Source organism: Zonotrichia albicollis, chromosome 6 (assembly GCF_047830755.1).
Source record: "Zonotrichia albicollis isolate bZonAlb1 chromosome 6, bZonAlb1.hap1, whole genome shotgun sequence".
NCBI classification, from domain to species: domain Eukaryota; kingdom Metazoa; phylum Chordata; class Aves; order Passeriformes; family Passerellidae; genus Zonotrichia; species Zonotrichia albicollis.
In genome coordinates this window covers 31286605-31303273 of record NC_133824.1, presented here as the reverse complement: position 1 = coordinate 31303273, position 16669 = coordinate 31286605, and the positions used below count along the sequence as shown (strand labels likewise).

Sequence of the window (16669 nt, the reverse complement as noted above, 5' to 3'; positions counted from 1 at the left end):
TACAGTGTGAGTTTTCTAGGATTGAGCCTGCTTTTCTAGTCTTGTTTCTGTTCATGGACATCAAAGGAAGGAGGGCTTCCCAGAAGCTGGGAAGCCAAAATTCCATGACCTGGTGGTTTTAGGCTTTTGTAGACTCCAGAAAGACACTCAGTTTCTGTCAACAACGATTATATTGCAAGATACCATGTTGAAAAAACAACTTCTGTCAACAATCAGATTCATCTCTGACTCCAACAGATTTTCAGTGCTCCTGGCCAGAAATGCTGGGCTGGGAGCTGTGCACAGAGGGGACAGGCAGATAGATGGGCTCTGCAGAGCAGGGTGTCTCCTGGCAGCAAGCTAAGGAGTTACTTTTACAGGTAGTCAGTGTGGATGGATCAAAGAGTTCCTTGAGATGGAGTCTGGCTGTAAACAGACTGCAGCCGGATATCCTGTCCCTTGGTCAGCAGTGAGGGGACCTGCAGCAGCTCATGGCTTCTTCTGAGAATTAAAGATGAGTCACTTAAAGGTTACTGAATTTTCTTTCCTATTGCTCCACTTCCTCTGTTTTCTAAAGATAAATAAGAAATGAGAGCCTGGAAATTCTCTTGAGAGGTCCTGCAGCTTGTTTGTTTTGTGAAAATACTTCTTGTTATCTAATTTTGTTACGCTTCTTAACAACAGCAGCAGCTTTCCCATAAAACTTGCCCCAAGTAAACTGACCACAATTTGGAGAACTAAGCTGCAGAGTAGAGAAGTTCATCTTGGAAATTTGAAGATGAAGTACTTTCTTCTGCCAACTCATTTAGCATTTCTCTGTAGCTTTGCACTAAGTAAACCCGTTCAGGTGTGTCCTGAGATGTTGAGAATTTACATGGCTGCTGCTGAGTTGCTCTATCTTAAAATTAATTAGAAACTCTTACTGCTGTGAATCTACTTGATACAAGTTTCTGCTATGGAGATAAGCATGTACTAAAATATATGTACAATTTTTTTTCCAGATAACTACACGAAAGAATGACTTAGGTGAGTTTGATTATAATTATCATATAAATTACTGCAAGTTTTGGTGGAGCTACATCTGTATACTTCAATATCATGACCTGGTATATTTTTCTCTTTGAAAATGTTTTGGGGTTTTTTTCCACCATCAGTGGAAGGCAATTCACAGAACTCAAATGTGTTTCAATGTCACATTCATTGTGATTTTTTTATGCTGTTGTGATAAAAAAATTATGAAGAATTATTGAACAATTGCTACATGAAATGTTCTTTTCCGTATGTAGCTCTAGCAAATCAGAGTATTTTTCCGTTTGTTTTCTATCTTATGTGATATATGGTACTTTCCTGTCTGCTATACCCAAAACTTCTGTAATTTTTTGCTTAATAACAGATAGCTTTTGTCTGTGAGAAATGTATTCCCAGTATTTTAGTCAGAACTGAGGAGCACATCACAATGTCTTAAGTAAAATCCATAGTTAACCTGGACATTAATAACTTGCATACGTTCAATATGCATGATAAAAACTGTAATTTATTTAATAGTAATGTATTATTAATCCTATTTTTGCAGACGTCAGTTATGATTTTTCTTTAATTCCACAAGCTCTAGTGAAGAGGACAATGACTTATAACACTTAGCATTCCCCTCTGAAAGCTCCCAAAGCTTTTTAAGCTAAAGTTTATTTAGTCACAACTTTGATCACAGCTGCACTATGACATTATATTAATACTAAGCATTTCTATCCAGGAAGCAAGTCATACCTAACCAGTCTTAGCATACTAATCCTTCCTCACATTATTAGGAAATGAACTCCAGTGAAAGGAAATTTCCAAAGATGCAAAATCGTGGTTAGCGTGTAGCTCTCATCTCCCTTTCTGCACATGTATTTGCCTTCTCAGTGCCTTGTATGTTCTTTATTTTCTGCTCCTGCCAGGTAGTGAAATAGCTGTGTATGAAGGAGACATCCTCCTGAGAAGAGGGCGACGCAGTGCAATTAACTGTGACAGCTGTTTGTGGCCCAAGTCACAAGATGGACTGGTCAAGGTTCCAGTTAACATCTCTTCTGATTTCTGTGAGTGTGTGCAAATGGATGCTCTAAAGTTAGCCTTGATTTTCCAGTCCCTAACTCTGTTTCTTTGTTTCTCTGGCATGCACCAAAAGCAACCTTTGTACAAGTGAGAATTTATTGACGTGTCTCTTTTTCTATCCTGTTAGCACCATGGAAATTTGGCTAAGACTCCAAACAGATCACACTAAAATATGTGGTTACTTGGGCCAATAGTAATTAATTGTAATTTCAAATATTAGCTTGCTCCTGTTAGCCACAATGCACTTTGACATTTAACAAGTACATTAGAAGAGGCGCAATTTGTTCACATTATTAATGTATTTTTGCCAAAATCACCACTAGGAACATGTTTTTTTCATGCTATAATTTTCTTTTAAATCTCTCATAGAAATATTCCCACACTAGAACTCCTGTAGAGGCAAAAATGGAGCAAAAATCCTTGGAGATATTTTTCCTTTGTTGATTCCCTCTAGTCAGTCTATGTAGTTCTGTTCAATGCAAAAGGCTGCAGGAATGAATTCCATACAGACCCTTCTTCAAAGAGCTTCCCTTGAGAGAAAATGGCATGGAAGTAAAATACAGCCTGAGCCTGATTCTTGCTCCTCAGGGAAAGGAACTGAAAAAACTCAATCTCTGTGTTATCTAGGCTGCTTTTCTGCCTATGTGCCTCCAGAACTGCAGTATATACTTTTGTGGATAGGTGAGGGTTATTTTCTCTATCTGCCTCTCTCCAAAGTTTAAACATTAGGAAATTGAGATACACATCAGTTGCAGATGATTCATAACTGAGGAAGCCAAATTAAACCAAAATGTTCCAAAGCAGATAAACACCCTGATCTTTATTTGGTACCTGAGCTTTGGCTGTCTCAAGTGATTCCAAGGGGGCTGAGGCAGGCATTTGCTCTTTCTGATAAACAAAATAGGGTTTTGGTGCTTAGCTACAATCAGCTGGCTTATTTGGGATACTCTAATCCAACTATTTGTGTCTGAAACTGCCTCATTTCTTCTGTTCTGCCTAATGGAAGGAACAATGCCAATCTTTTGCTTTCCATCAGCTGTCTCCTAAATAATATGTATGTGGGATAGCTGTAATTTTATGCTTCCCTATAAAAGTCCAATAAGTTTGAAGATCTCTGAATGTTGGATACCCTTTTTTTACTATACTTGTATAATAAAGAGCTAATGAGTGCTGTGAAGTTTTTAAGGAATGCATCCCATGAATGCACCTTGCTTTTTGATTAACCAAGGAAGATTGCCCCCTTCTCTTTCTAGCAATAACAGAGAGGTCTTGGATTGCTGATGCTTTGCAAGAGATCTCCACGCTGACCTGTGTGCAGTTTGTAAATCGCACTACAGAAACAGACTATGTTTATGTTGAACGAGGGCAGAGGTAAGCTTTCTGTCTCCTGAGGGAGGCAGCACTCAAAAGTTCATTTTTTTTCTGGTTTGTTTTGGATTTAAGTAATAGCTTTATTTTTTCACACTAGCAGTAAAGATTTAGAGACAATTTTTCATTTTTCTTTAGATATACTGGTAGCTACATCAGCTAATAGGCTGCAGGAATAAATGTGTGTGTGATTTAAAGATAATGGTGTAGAATTCAAAATAAGAAATTTTCCTTAATTGTTGTAAAAATTTAAATAAGTATAATTGTTTCAGGTTTTGCTTAATACTTTATACTGCTTTGCCTTAGTTTGATATAGCAAATTTACTGGTTTAAAATTTGCCATCCTCATCACAAAGGCTTTATTTCCCTCCCACCATGTCATTTGGCAGCTTTCAGAAGTCTAGATATCTCATGCCAGTGACTATTTGCATGTGTCCTGCTGTGGCTGCATATCTAGAGAACCTTGGTGACACAATCAATACATCTATATATTTGTATTTGCTAAATGTGATCCTTTTGGTTATTGATTGCTTATTCTTAGCTGCTGGTCTTACTTTGGAAAGATTGGAGGACGCCAAGCAGTAGGCCTGGTGAAAAATGGTTGCATGGATAAAGGAGCAATTCAGCATGAAATGAACCATGCACTGGGTTTCATCCATGAACAGGCACGGAGTGATCGGGACAGGTTTGTCAAGATTATGTGGGAGCACATAGTGGCAGGTATGTCCACTAAATCTTAAGAGAAAATATATACTTACAGTTTAAGGAGAACATTTCTCTTGTGAACAACAATGCAAATAAGAAGCATGATTAATGCTGGCTGAATTGCAGCAGCAAGAACATTCAGTAGGATGGAATTTCTTGTTCAGTGTTTGTACTAAGGGAATTTCTGTGGCTATACCTATGGCACTGTGAAAGATGCAGCATGAAAGTAGCTCTATATTCTTATTTTGTTTGCCATTTTGAGCCCAGACCCCAGAATACCAGGATCATCAGGATTACAAAATGTTGTTGCAAAGACTTGGCCAGGAGGCAAGACTATGGGATCCTTAACTGAGGGGGGTAAAGTGTGACATTCAAGATCATTTTGGGGATTCACACAGCAGTTCTATCCCAGGAAAGCCAGGGAAATAGTGGAAGGCAGCCAGTAGGCATCTTGGTATGAGTGAAATGCACATATCCTAAAATGTATATGATCAAGGTGCTCAATGTGGAGGCGTTGGAAACATATGCAACCATTAGCATTTCCAAAATTCTGGGACCTGGCTTGATGTGAGAAGAAAGACTGCAATTATTTCCTCCTTGTGGATAGGATCATAGACACTTGAAAGAAGGAGCCATGGGAAGCAATCAGGAGTGGTAATTCTGTAGAGGAAAAACAAGTGGACACTATTTATGGAAAGGAATGCAGAATGAATTGTTTGGGCACGTGCCCGTGATCCGTGCGCTGGGAACATGGGCTCATCATACACAAGAGCTCCAGGCTCTGGGGAGGAAAGGGTAGAGAGAATGGCAAGAGATCCAAGGAAAAGTGAGAAAGTGGTATACAGAAGAAAAATACCAGAAGAAGGTATGCAGGGAGTCACTTGTCTGACAACTGTTTAGAGAGCTGAGTAATCCATAACAATTGTAAAAATACAATAGTCTATTTAGTTCATTATGGAAAATAATAGTAAATGAGGCCAGACAATTGAATACCAAATTCTATTAAGTCTCTTCAACAAATAAGATACTCAACTACACAATATCATGCACAGCTAAAAATATATCCATCTTTTTCTCCAGATGGAACTTGATTGTTTTTATTGTGAATTCCTTACACACTGCTCTCCAAACTTTCTTCGGCTATTCCCATGATATCCTAAGTAAATTCCATTTGTGTTGTTCTTTATTGAGGTTTCAGCTCCAGTGTTCAGGTGTAATTTTGCTGTGAGTTGTTTGCCATTGCACAACAAGAGTGTGCCATGTTTGAAATGTCAGCAAAGGATGTGCTAAGAAAGAGGTTGAAATCATGAAGTTATATATGCTAAACACATAGTTTTGCAAAGGGAACTCCACAGGTTCAGATGTCATAATTCCTGAAGGATACAGATGTAACTAAACTGTGATTCAGGCACAGAATCATGAAATGATAAATGAGGAAGAAGAGGTAAAGAAGACAAGGCTGTGCCAAAGGAGATGAGGTGTATCATCAGTGGTTTGAGTGTTCACCGTGGGTGGAGAATGAGATGATTTGTGTGGCAAGGGAGTTGGAATGCAGAGTGTGCATTGTAGGGAAAAGATATGCAGGGAAAAGGAAATGGAGAAAGAGTTATGTTTATGAGGACCGTAATGTTACAACTTGCTGCTGTTAAGCCTGCTGATGGCAGAGTTCCTGGTGGTGCAGAACTAGACCTCACGACCTTCTCCAGTGTCTCAGCTCTCATACAGAAGCAGTTTTTCTCCTGCCAAGACTTTCATATTCTGAATGTTTTCTGGGTTTTGTTTTTATCCAGCAATTTACCTTGGAAGCCATCCTACTTTGTTTTGACAAAATGCAGCCTGATTGGTTGCTGTCCACTTAGCTACTTGAAACTCAGCTTATTTTTCCTATGTTTTTGGGAAAAAAAAAATATATTCAGAGGCTTCAGCCAGTCTTCTCCTTTTCAGCTCTTCTGAGTCATTGTACTTACACTCTGGCAGAGGTAGATTTTTTTTCTTTTTTTGAGAGTGGAAAAGAGGGGGTAAGTCCCCAAACACGTGCAGGTCGAGACAGCCAGATCTCTTTGGCATGTGATGAGGTAGGTAGTAGTTTGCTGGCAGCACCTCAGTCCAGCTAAGATGCTGTCACTTTTTCTTTTTTTAGCAAACTAATTCAGCAAAGCAATTCTGTGCCAAACAGTAGCCATATGCTTCAGTGCTTCAACCCCTTTGGACTGTGGTCTCTGTTCATCGCCTCAAAAAAAGCTGCACACTTGCTGATAATTCTTTCTGAAGTTAGTATAGCAGATAAGAAGGACTGAGATTAAAACAGAGTCAGGAAGGCCAGTGGTGTTGAGAAACATTTTAAGCCTTAACTGTGTTTGAGCTACAAAAAGCTCCAAATTCATGTTTATTCCCAAATTTTCTATTAGTTGGGATTTCAAATCTTTTTGCATCTCTTAGCCCTCAGCCCAGGACCAGTGCTGAAGGACATTACTGGCTGATATTTGCTCTGGTTGGAAGCCTGCCAGTGGAGTTGTGTAGATCTCAAGAACATCCAACTCCGAACTCTTGTCCAGATGGTTTGTGGTTTACAAACCACACTTGTAGTTACAATAATGAAGGTACAGAACTGGAAAGGAGTGCTTAGTGGCTAGGGCTTTAGTCTTAATGCCAGGCTGGCTGCATTCAGCTCCCTGCTCTAACAGTGCTTATTTGCCTGTCTCACCATGGAGAAGAGACTCAGCATGTAATTCATACTCATGATCTCCAGTCAGTGAGAAAAATAAGTGCCTTCTTCGCATGAAACTCCCTCCAACTGTCTCTTTTTCTTTCCCTCTCCTCTGATTGTCCTGGAAGCCTTGAGGAATAGCTTCAGTGCCTAACTTGAAGAAATAAAGCTAGGTGACATGAAATCCTGTCTCTGTCCCTGGGCCCCAGCCCTGTATCAGTGTAACATCTTATCTCATATTGGCTTTTTTAAGGCTGATGAAAACTGATGGGATGCTCAGCAGCTGTTCTGACAATTTATTTTTCTGCTTCATATGAGTCATATCACTTCACTCTAGCCACTGCTGATGGGTTTGACGAAGAGACAAAGCCAGAACATGTCTGGTAGCATGGGCTCTGGGGCAAGTAAGAGGGAAAATATGTTCCTTCTTTTTGTGGCATTAGGACTCAGTATGACATCACCCATGCATAGCTCCTAATTTTTCATCTAGATGGTCAGCCAGATTTCCCCCTCAAGGTATGAATGCAGCTTTGGGGACATAGGTTGGATGCTTATAGTATTCAAGATAATGCACTGAAATGTGTTTGGAGACACCCTAATGAAGATGGACAGAGGAACACTTTTACTTGAAGAGTAGAATGTATTGATTATATCAAAACTTAGTTGATTAACTTTATATTCTGAAATCTGCTAGACTGTAAAAATGTCAAAATATGGATTTCAGAAATCTCTGGTGGTTTTGATAGGTCCAAGATCTCATTGGAACATGTATTAGTATCTATGTTACTCTCTGGATTATGACAGCAGGCAGTGTACTGCCTGTATTAGAGCAGTAATAATTGTTCTGACTGAAATGGTGCTTTCCTACTTTACAGGGGAACAAGGGAACTTTGGAAAAATGAATTCAAAAAACCTAGGCCTTCCCTATGACTACTCCTCAGTGATGCACTATGGCGCGTAAGTTGATGGTGGAAATACCCTTTCAAAGGAGCAAACAGCTTTCAGATCTTCTGCTCAGCTCTAGGAAGAAGTTGTTGCTCTGTGCAGAGAGTGACTTTTGCTGTGCATTTGAGTGCATGGACATAATTAAGGGTGAGCATACTTCCTTTGTCAGCAGGATTCCTGGAAAACAAGAGTTGATATGGATAGCAACAAAACATAGGACAACATTTTTCTTCCCATGTACTTTTGCCTCTTGCTAAACACCTTTGACAGGGCTCTGGCCCAAAGTCAAATTCTACTGAACCACTGATTCAAACCAGTTCTGAACTTTAAACTATTTCATGAATGTAGTAACAGCTGATCACAGACAACAATATTCAAGTGTAGAGGCAAGAAAGATGGATTTTTTTTTTGTGTTATGGAGATGTTGTATGCTGCCTTCTGTTAATCTGGGAACACTGTCTAAGGCTACATTTTAGTCCATAATGTACAAGCTTGTATCATGTACCTTCTCCTCTATTTCCCCATGCAAGTAATAATTTCTGAACAAAACCATGATACAAAACTGGACTAGCAGAAGGCAGGAAATTGCAGGTAGCAAATAGACAATTAGTAACTGAGACAGAATTATTTCTGCTTCTCTGCCTCAGGAACCAAGAAGGTGGGATTCAGTCAATTTTCCTGGACATTGGTGAAAGGCCTTTTCACTCAGGACAGAGCAGCTTTTTCTGCTTGCTTGCTTTCACCTGCTGAACATCAAGTATCTGCCGTGCTGGTCCTCTTCAGGGAAGGCTACCAGGTCCCTGAGAAGCTTCTTGTCCATTTCCATTAAAACTCTGTTTATGTGGTACATGAGAAATGATAATGCAGTTAGAGAACTTCCCTGTCTATGAAAAGCAATCTAGAAATGTGATTTCCTTATTTCTACAGGTATGATTTCTCCAGCACTCCAGGAAAACCAACTATTGTACCAGTTCCTGACCCCTCTATACCTATTGGGCAGAGAGATGGGCTGAGTAACTTGGATGTAGCTAAAATCAACAAGCTCTACAAGTGCAGTAAGTGCTGTAGATAAAAGGTATATGAATATAGCTGATGTCTGAAGGCACTGACAGACATCCCCCAAAGGAATGTGGCCCACAGTCCTTCACTACCTCTCACCCTACAACAGGAAACAGAACTCTCCCTGTGCCAAACTGCTGTCTTCTTGGAAAGGACAATTTGCTTTCAATAATTCACTCTCACTTTGAGTTATCCTCACCTAATCCCTGCTCTTTGAGATAAGCAAAATCCATCAGAGAACTCATGGTTGCTACCTCTGTCAAATTCTCATTTCAGGAAAGCTTCTGAAGGTAGCAAAGCATGTAAGCTCTCCTCAGCCACAAGTATAGCTTAGAGCCATGTGCATCAGAAGTGCCAGCAGATTTGTGATTTTGCTTAATTACAGAATGTCTGCAGAGCTGTAAGCATGGGTGCCATTCAGCCTGATCAGAACCCCTTGCAAGAGAAAACCATAGGCATTTTGTATAGATGTCTACTTTCTTGCCACACCCACTTCTTAACTCATCCCTGTGGTATCTTAAAGTCTAGAAATACCTAACATTCCTCTGTAAACAGGAACTCTTCAGCCAAGATGCACAAAACAGGTATAAGATCGTGCTCCTGCACTGCATGGGTTTTGCTTTAACTCCCAGGACAAAGGCTAATTGATTTACATGGCATTTGACTTTTCTGAGATGTTATTCAACAAAACAGCAAGAAGCACTAACAAGATCTAAATATTAGTGTACGAAATTCTGCTCTTGTGTTGAACTTAGTTAAATAATCAGAATTTAGAAGGAATCAGCATTCCTTCAGTCAGATTGTTAAGTACAGAAAATCATTGCTGAGAGTGGTTACTCCACATTCACAACTGCAGATGAGACAACTTTACAATTTATGTGTCTCTAAGATAGTGATAACAAATATTTTGTGATATTTATTCTTGACAGTGGGGCTGGGAATGAATCACATTTCAGTATCATTACTATGCAATTTCATAATTAGATCTGTATGTTTTGGAAGAAAAGCACTAAATTTTAAAAAGAGAGAAAAACTTGGGGACTAAAAAAAACCCATTACAAGTCTGATTGTCTCAGGAAGAGTAGGAAGCAAGACAAAAAATGTCAAAAATTCCTATGAGCAGATGTCATATATTCATATTTTGTAGTTTGGGAAATTACATAAAATGCAAAAAACTACATAAAATGAAGTGGAAAAACAGAAGACAGATGAGATCAGACTTTTTATACCAGTCTCTAGGTCTGTACATTGACTTCAATGCTCTCTATTACCATTTTCCCTTAGTGACTATCTGTCTTTGCTTTGACAAAATCTTGTTTTCAAACTTGATTTTTGAACACACTTATGCATACACACAGTTGCTAATAGAAATTTTTGCAGTGCTGTCATTGAATGTACTTCTGTGGCTGAAGTTAAGGAAGTTCATGAAACATCCAGGCCTCTTTTAGTAAGCTAATTTATGTGAATGAAGCCCTACTGTCTTTAAAAAATATTAATATCTGAAATAGGCAAGTACTTCTAAGTACTACCTTTATTTCACTTGCAGGTTTTCAATAATTTTTACACTAGGAACAGCAATACAGTTGTAAGCAGTACAATTAATTTATACAAGCTTGACTGCTGCAAATGGTTGGAGAGATTTGTCAGGCATTATGGGAATATTTCTGTGCAGTTTTCATTCTCTTCAACAGTGTTTGGTTCTTCCCTTCAGATTGCTGTAGCTCTGTGTTGTCTAAACCCAAAGGCTCGTTCTCCTCTGTCAATTACCCATCCCCATACCCCAACAACAGCAACTGTCTGTGGCTGATCCGCATCCGTCGAAATAAGGTAATTTTTATTTGGAAGAAAACAGTTTGAAGCACAGTATCCAGGCTACACAGCATTATTTCATTACTGTGAGTAACCCCTGGGAGTCAGTTCATGCATCAAGACATTTATTTTGATATGCAGTAAATGAAAGTCTCAACAATTTTCATAAGACCTAACACTATTAGAGGGATTATTTCACTCAATTTTTATCCAGTTCAGATGGGATGGCTTTTCAAAGACAAGCAGTAGTGAAACATCAGTCTCTGGGATCTCAGTAATAGGACAACTAGATGAAATTCTGTGCTGTTTTTATATAGAAAGTAAGGTTTCAGTAATACATGGATAGTAAAATGAATAGGAAGGTTTGAGACCTTCCCTGTGTCTAACATTAAACCCAACTTTTGCTTTTTTGTTTCTCCAGATCTTCCTGCAGTTTGAGGCTTTTGATCTCCAGCATTCCTCAGGCTGTTCTTCTGACTATATAAAAATTTACAACGGGAACAGCAAGAGCTCCCCTGTCCTGCTGGACAAGTACTGTGGGAAGGGTCCGCTGCCCTCCCTGGTGGCATCGGGATCCACAATGCTGGTGGAGTTTGCAAGCGATGAGAGCATTACAGCCACAGGATTCAGAGCCTCCTACAACAGGGGTATGAACACTCCTTTACAAAGCTTGGAGAACAGCATTAGCAGTATTTGTACAGAAGAACTGAAAACTTTTACTATACACTACAGAGTTGGGCTTTTTGCTCATTCTTGACACTTCCAGAGCACTTGGAAATGCAGAAGGCAGGCAATGATGTGTCTAAAGGTTCACAGGAAACAGAAAATGGGATGTCACATGGGTGCCATGTTAGTTATCCTGAGATCTCATTCACATTCTTCTGAGAGCCTTCTTCATATCTCCAGAACAATGTCTTCAAATAAAAACAATGCAATGACTGAAATTATAGGAGCAGTGCAGCCAAAGAGCACAAAGACTGCAGAATCAACAAGAGACCTCAACCAATGAGATGCAAAGCCAGTATCTGGGCAAGATATTATTCAGGGTTTTGTGGGATTTTATGCAGCAGCAGAGGTACTGACCTTGGGTACCTTACACCTTCTGAATGAAAAACTTTATTAGAAGTTATATACACAAAACACTGTGCTTCCTGTAATCATGTGAGGGGTGTCTTTTTTGCAAACACACACATGCATTCTGGACTGCCAGACCAAATTCTGTTGTCCTGTGTCATGCTTTCAGCAAGAAGGCAGTAGCCCAAAGTTGCCTTATTTCAACTGAGAATCCAAGCTTCTTTAGAGCATAAATTGAAGAAGTCTTAGAAAAGTGTTATTTTTACTCTTTTTACTTTATTCAATGGAGTAATTTCTAGAAAGCACTAGATCTAGCTTGATAATGCAATCTTGAGTACTTAAGCTGATTCTTTTCTGAAGGGCAGTCAGTGCCATCAGAATGCTGTGCTAACATGGCAACAGTTGATTGGAAAGTCAGGTACAGCTTTAGATGCAGCTGTTCCCTGTCCTCCATAGGTTATTCGTCAGACATGTTTCTAGTTCCTTCAGTACAGCTGCTGATACAAATACTAAGTGAAGAAATAAAGTTCTTCAGCAGTGAGTTTTCATAGTAGCACATCTTTTCTTGGTTTGAAGAAATAATATAGTAGGCTGTAAGCAAGCTTATTTCTACTGACAAAATGCTCTTGTTAATATATCTGGCTTTCTCCCTTTTCTCCTCAGTGAATTGTGGAGCCACTTTCAGAGATTCAAAGGGAGTCATCACCTCTCCAAACTACCCCAATAAATACCCCAAAAACCGAGCATGTTTCTGGGTCATCACTTCTCCAGTAGGATATAAGGTAAGGCACAGATGAGTTCATTTGTGGGTTTCATCACTGTTCTCTGATGAAACCTGTTTCCCTTGAAGAATAAGAGCTGTTATGTCACTTTTTCAGAAGATATCCTCAGAGTAAAAATCTGAAAGCAAAAATTCATTTTAAGAATTTATGCTGAATCTTGCTATCTGAGGTGCTCTGCAAGAGAGACCTTTAGACATGCAAGTGAGCTCATGAATCTAGCCTGTACCACAAGGCTTTGTTCAAAATAATCCCTAGGCAAAGGCTCCCATTAGAAAACTGAAACATCACACAGGTGCTGATTTTATATTACTCTAGAGGAAAGACTGTGAAGCATAGAAGATCAATCTTGTCCCTTGCTTATCCTTCCAATACAAATACTGATGAACTAAGCAAATAATTTGCTTCTAATTTGCATTGCCATACGGGATCAGGATGTGGTGCACACACAGAATAAAAAAATGGTGCCTGCACACAAGGAGTTTAGAGTATTTGTTGTTGTTAAAAAATGGGTAAGAGAAAAGGCTGAAACCTGGAAACAAAGTGCTTTGGTTGTATTTTCTCCAGATATCTCTCAAAATGTTATCCTTTGAGCTGGAATATAGCAACAGATGCATCTATGACTACTTGCTCATTCATGATGGAAGCCGCCCTATGTCACCTGCAGTTGGCCCTTATTGTGGGACAGAGAAGGTTGCAGACTTTACTTCCACTGGGAACTTTGTGCTGGTTGAATTCCACAGTGATTTAGTGTGGGAGTTGCCGGGATTTGTGATGAGTTATACATTTGCTAGGTAAATATAATACAGATGGAGTTTGAAAAACAGAATGAGAGTGAGAGTCCAGCTAGCCTCAGGTAAAAGTGAAGATGCCACCAATTTCAGAAACAAAATATATAGCCTGATACCTTTAACAAGCATGAAGTTTGACCTCTTAGTCTTACATCTACAGCGGTGTAATTTCCATGGTGAACCAAGGACAGAAATGTTCCTGCCCCTGGGATGCTTCTGTCTGAGACTGTATGCTTTTTGTTATAGTATTCTCATTGCTGGTGTTGCATGGCCAAACACAATAACAGAGCTGAAACTACATAAGCAGATTTTCAAGAACTTCTAGTGGTTAAAACTGTGCCCATAAAAAAATTTCAGAACATGGCTGTGTAGCAACTTTAACCTGTATTCTGGCAAATGCTATTATCCAGCCTAAATGTGCATTCCAGCATGTATACAGAAAAATCTTGAGACACATTTACTTATGTTTTGAAGCCAAGATCACAGTTCATATAGGCACCAGAGCTTAGCCTGGAAATCACCACTTGACCCCAAACAAGTGGTGTCATAGCACAGTATGACATACAGTACCTCAACTCAAAGATTTGCACTATTCCTCTGTGAGATGGACCCAGGTCAGGGAACAGATTTAAAGAAACTAAAGTTAAGAGTAGCAGGAACAAGCACTGAGGGAGAGGGAATGGGATGAAGTACCTGCTGTTGTCACTTTGCTGTGGCCTGAATTGGATATTGAAATTGTTCATAAGGTGTTACCAAAATAATTTTTAAAAATGAGGCCTGAAAACCTAATGCGAAGACCATTGAATGTTCTCTTTGCAAAGCATTTTAGGTGTGAAGTACCTTGTCTGTAAGAGAGAAATGCTCCTCCTCTAAAGAGATGGAGTGGAGAAAGAAATCACCACTGTAAACACTTAACACTGCCTTGACTTGATGTATTCAGAATTAAATGCTAGTGCCAAACTGGGAGATGCCAAAGCATAATGAATAATAAAAGACTTTGCTGAAATTATGTCTTTATGAAGAAGAGTGTGTAGAAATTGCCAATTTGCTTTCCTGGTGCAAACAAAAAAAATTTTGAATTATGATTTTGTAGCAGCAGTGGGGAGAGGTTTAAAATCTGTAATGTTTTGCTTTTTAAGCACTGGTTAATTTTCACCCACAGAAGAATGATAATTTGTAAGTTGTGAGCATCAAGGTTTAGAGCTTTCTTGCATCATGGTGGGAAAGTGCATGCACAGCAGGCAACAAATATTTGTATTTCTTACAAGCTCCAGTCTTCTGGCTATAAAAAGCATTCCTTCATTTAATTTGACTCACTATTTAGATTGGCATATTTTTGGAGAATGTAACCATTTCATCAGCATGTCAGAAAATTAAACTCTCCTTCTATTTTTAAGCTCAGCTTCAGACTATAAAAATGCTAATTCTTCTTCTTGACTCTGAGGACTTTGATGGAGGTGCAAAAGTAACAACCGCATGACAACTCTGATTTATAATGAAGCAAACAGGTCCCTGTTTTAAATAGACAGTGCTGAACAACTTTGTAACTTGACTATTACCTTAGATTCCCTTCCCTGGGTCTGATGTGGAGCTCTACAGATGTGCAATGTTTTAGATGTTTACCCATACTTGGTAAAAGAACAACAGCATATGTAGTCAAAAGAACATACTTAGTAAAAGAACAACAGTGTAGTCAAAAGTTTAGGATTCAAATACCACAATAGGAGGATTTTCAGAAGTTCTAACTAAAGTTCAGCACTCAACACACTTTTGAAATCCAAAATGTAAGGATTTAACCTTAAAACACAGAGGTATCTAGCAGTGAGGAATATTTGCATTCCCATAGATGTACATAACTCATGACATAAACAGGTATTACCTTAACTGCATACAAAACCAGATGTTTTTAAAGAGATCCACTTCCAGAAGCCTGTGTGTGTGGAAGAAATAAGTGTTTGTGCCAACATATTCCTTTTCTACCTGCTTTGAGACTGTCCTGGTTCCTGCCTGGGAGACAAATCAGAGCCTTTGAGTGCTGTGCTTTTGTAGTCTGTAAGAACCAGAACAGAGATCTGTCAATTATTGCTGCAGGAGAAAAACAGCCTGGAATAAAACATTACAGAAGCACACAAAAATGTACTACTCATAGGTCTATTTCTGTGTTTATTTTAAGATACATTTTCCTCACATAAACAAATAACTGCGGTTGAGATGACGCTTGCATGACTACAGCCCCAGTTACTGAATCATAGAATAGTTTGGGTTGAAAGGGACACATAAAGGTCACCTGGTCCAAAACCCTGCAATAAGCAGCCATCTTCAACTAGGCCAAGTTGCTCAGAGCCCCATCCAACCTGACTTTGAATGTTTCCAGAGGTGGGGCATCCACCATCTCTCTGCTACAGTGTCTCACCATCCACATAAAAACTTTTCCCCTTATGTTAGTGCAAAACCATTGTCCCTTGTCCTATCACAAGCCCTGCTAAAATTCTTGCTCCCGTCTCATATAAACCCCCTATAAGTATGAAAGGCTGCAATAAGGCCTTCCCAGAGCCTTCTCATCTCTTTACTTAACTCGACCTGACTCCCTCAGCATGTCCTCATAGGAAAGGTGCTCCAGCTCCCTAATCATCTTAGTGGCCCTCTTCTGGATGTGCTCCAACAGGTCCTTGTCTTTTCTGTGCTGAGGACTCCAGGATGCAGCACTCCAGGTGGGAGCCGCCCAGAGCAGAGTGGCTATAACTTTGTAGGACAGAGAATGTACAACTTACTGCTCAACAACTGAGTTTGGCAAGAAGATACACAAACCAAAGCCCTCCCTTTAATCTCTCCTGCACTTCAAATAGAAATTGAGAACCTTATAGGCTAAATCGTCACACAGGATTTTATAATCGAGTTCGCTTTACCATGGAAAACAGCCGCGGGCAAAAAAGAGAAATAAAGGAAAGCTGGGGCCGTTCGGCTGTCAAATGGCCTTCGGTTCAGGAGCTGGAGAACCGCGGTGGCCGGGCCCCCTCTGGCGGACACCTGCAGGGAATGGGAATGGGAGCATGTAGCGCCGCTTCTGCAGACAGGTGGGACAGAGCCATCTCCCGGCTGGCCCGGCCGCGGCTCCAGCTCCGTGTGCAGCCGAGGCGCTCTCAGCAGGGAGGCTCCGTGTCCTTAGCGGGATCCCCCGCACTCCTCCATGTCTGGGAAGGGTCCCTTGGGCTGCTGCTTGTATTTTCTCTTCCAGAGCTGCACTCCAAATTCCACCCGTCAGTCGGTAGGTTGCACTGTAACATCAAGGCTGAAGTCTCCTGGTCCTGTTTTCCCTTTGAGCAGCTCAATAGCAAAGACAATGAAGCCTTTTAGTTGAGTTT

The 16669-nt window shown here is 39.9% G+C and overlaps 1 protein-coding gene across 1 annotated transcript; it reads left to right on the top strand.

The window, feature by feature from the left end:
• Positions 1-697: 697 nt before the first annotated feature.
• LOC102062684 (embryonic protein UVS.2) lies at positions 698-15428 on the top strand. Its single transcript, XM_026795109.2, has 11 exons — positions 698-826; positions 981-1005; positions 1917-2054; positions 3324-3441; positions 3980-4158; positions 7726-7807; positions 8723-8850; positions 10566-10681; positions 11085-11310; positions 12401-12519; positions 13084-15428. Exons 1-11 carry the CDS (start codon positions 758-760, stop codon positions 13312-13314), a joined length of 1431 nt encoding a protein of 476 aa, XP_026650910.2. The 5' UTR covers positions 698-757; the 3' UTR covers positions 13315-15428.
• The last annotated feature ends 1241 nt before the right edge of the window (positions 15429-16669 follow it).

Coding starts and splice junctions, on each gene's coding strand:
- LOC102062684 (XM_026795109.2), top strand. CDS start 758: ATGAAGTACTTTCTTCTGCCAACTCATTTAGCATTTCTCTGTAGCTTT. Junction 4,159..7,725: donor GTGGGAGCACATAGTGGCAG/GTATGTCCACTA, acceptor CCTACTTTACAG/GGGAACAAGGGAACTTTGGA. Junction 7,808..8,722: donor TCAGTGATGCACTATGGCGC/GTAAGTTGATGG, acceptor TTATTTCTACAG/GTATGATTTCTCCAGCACTC.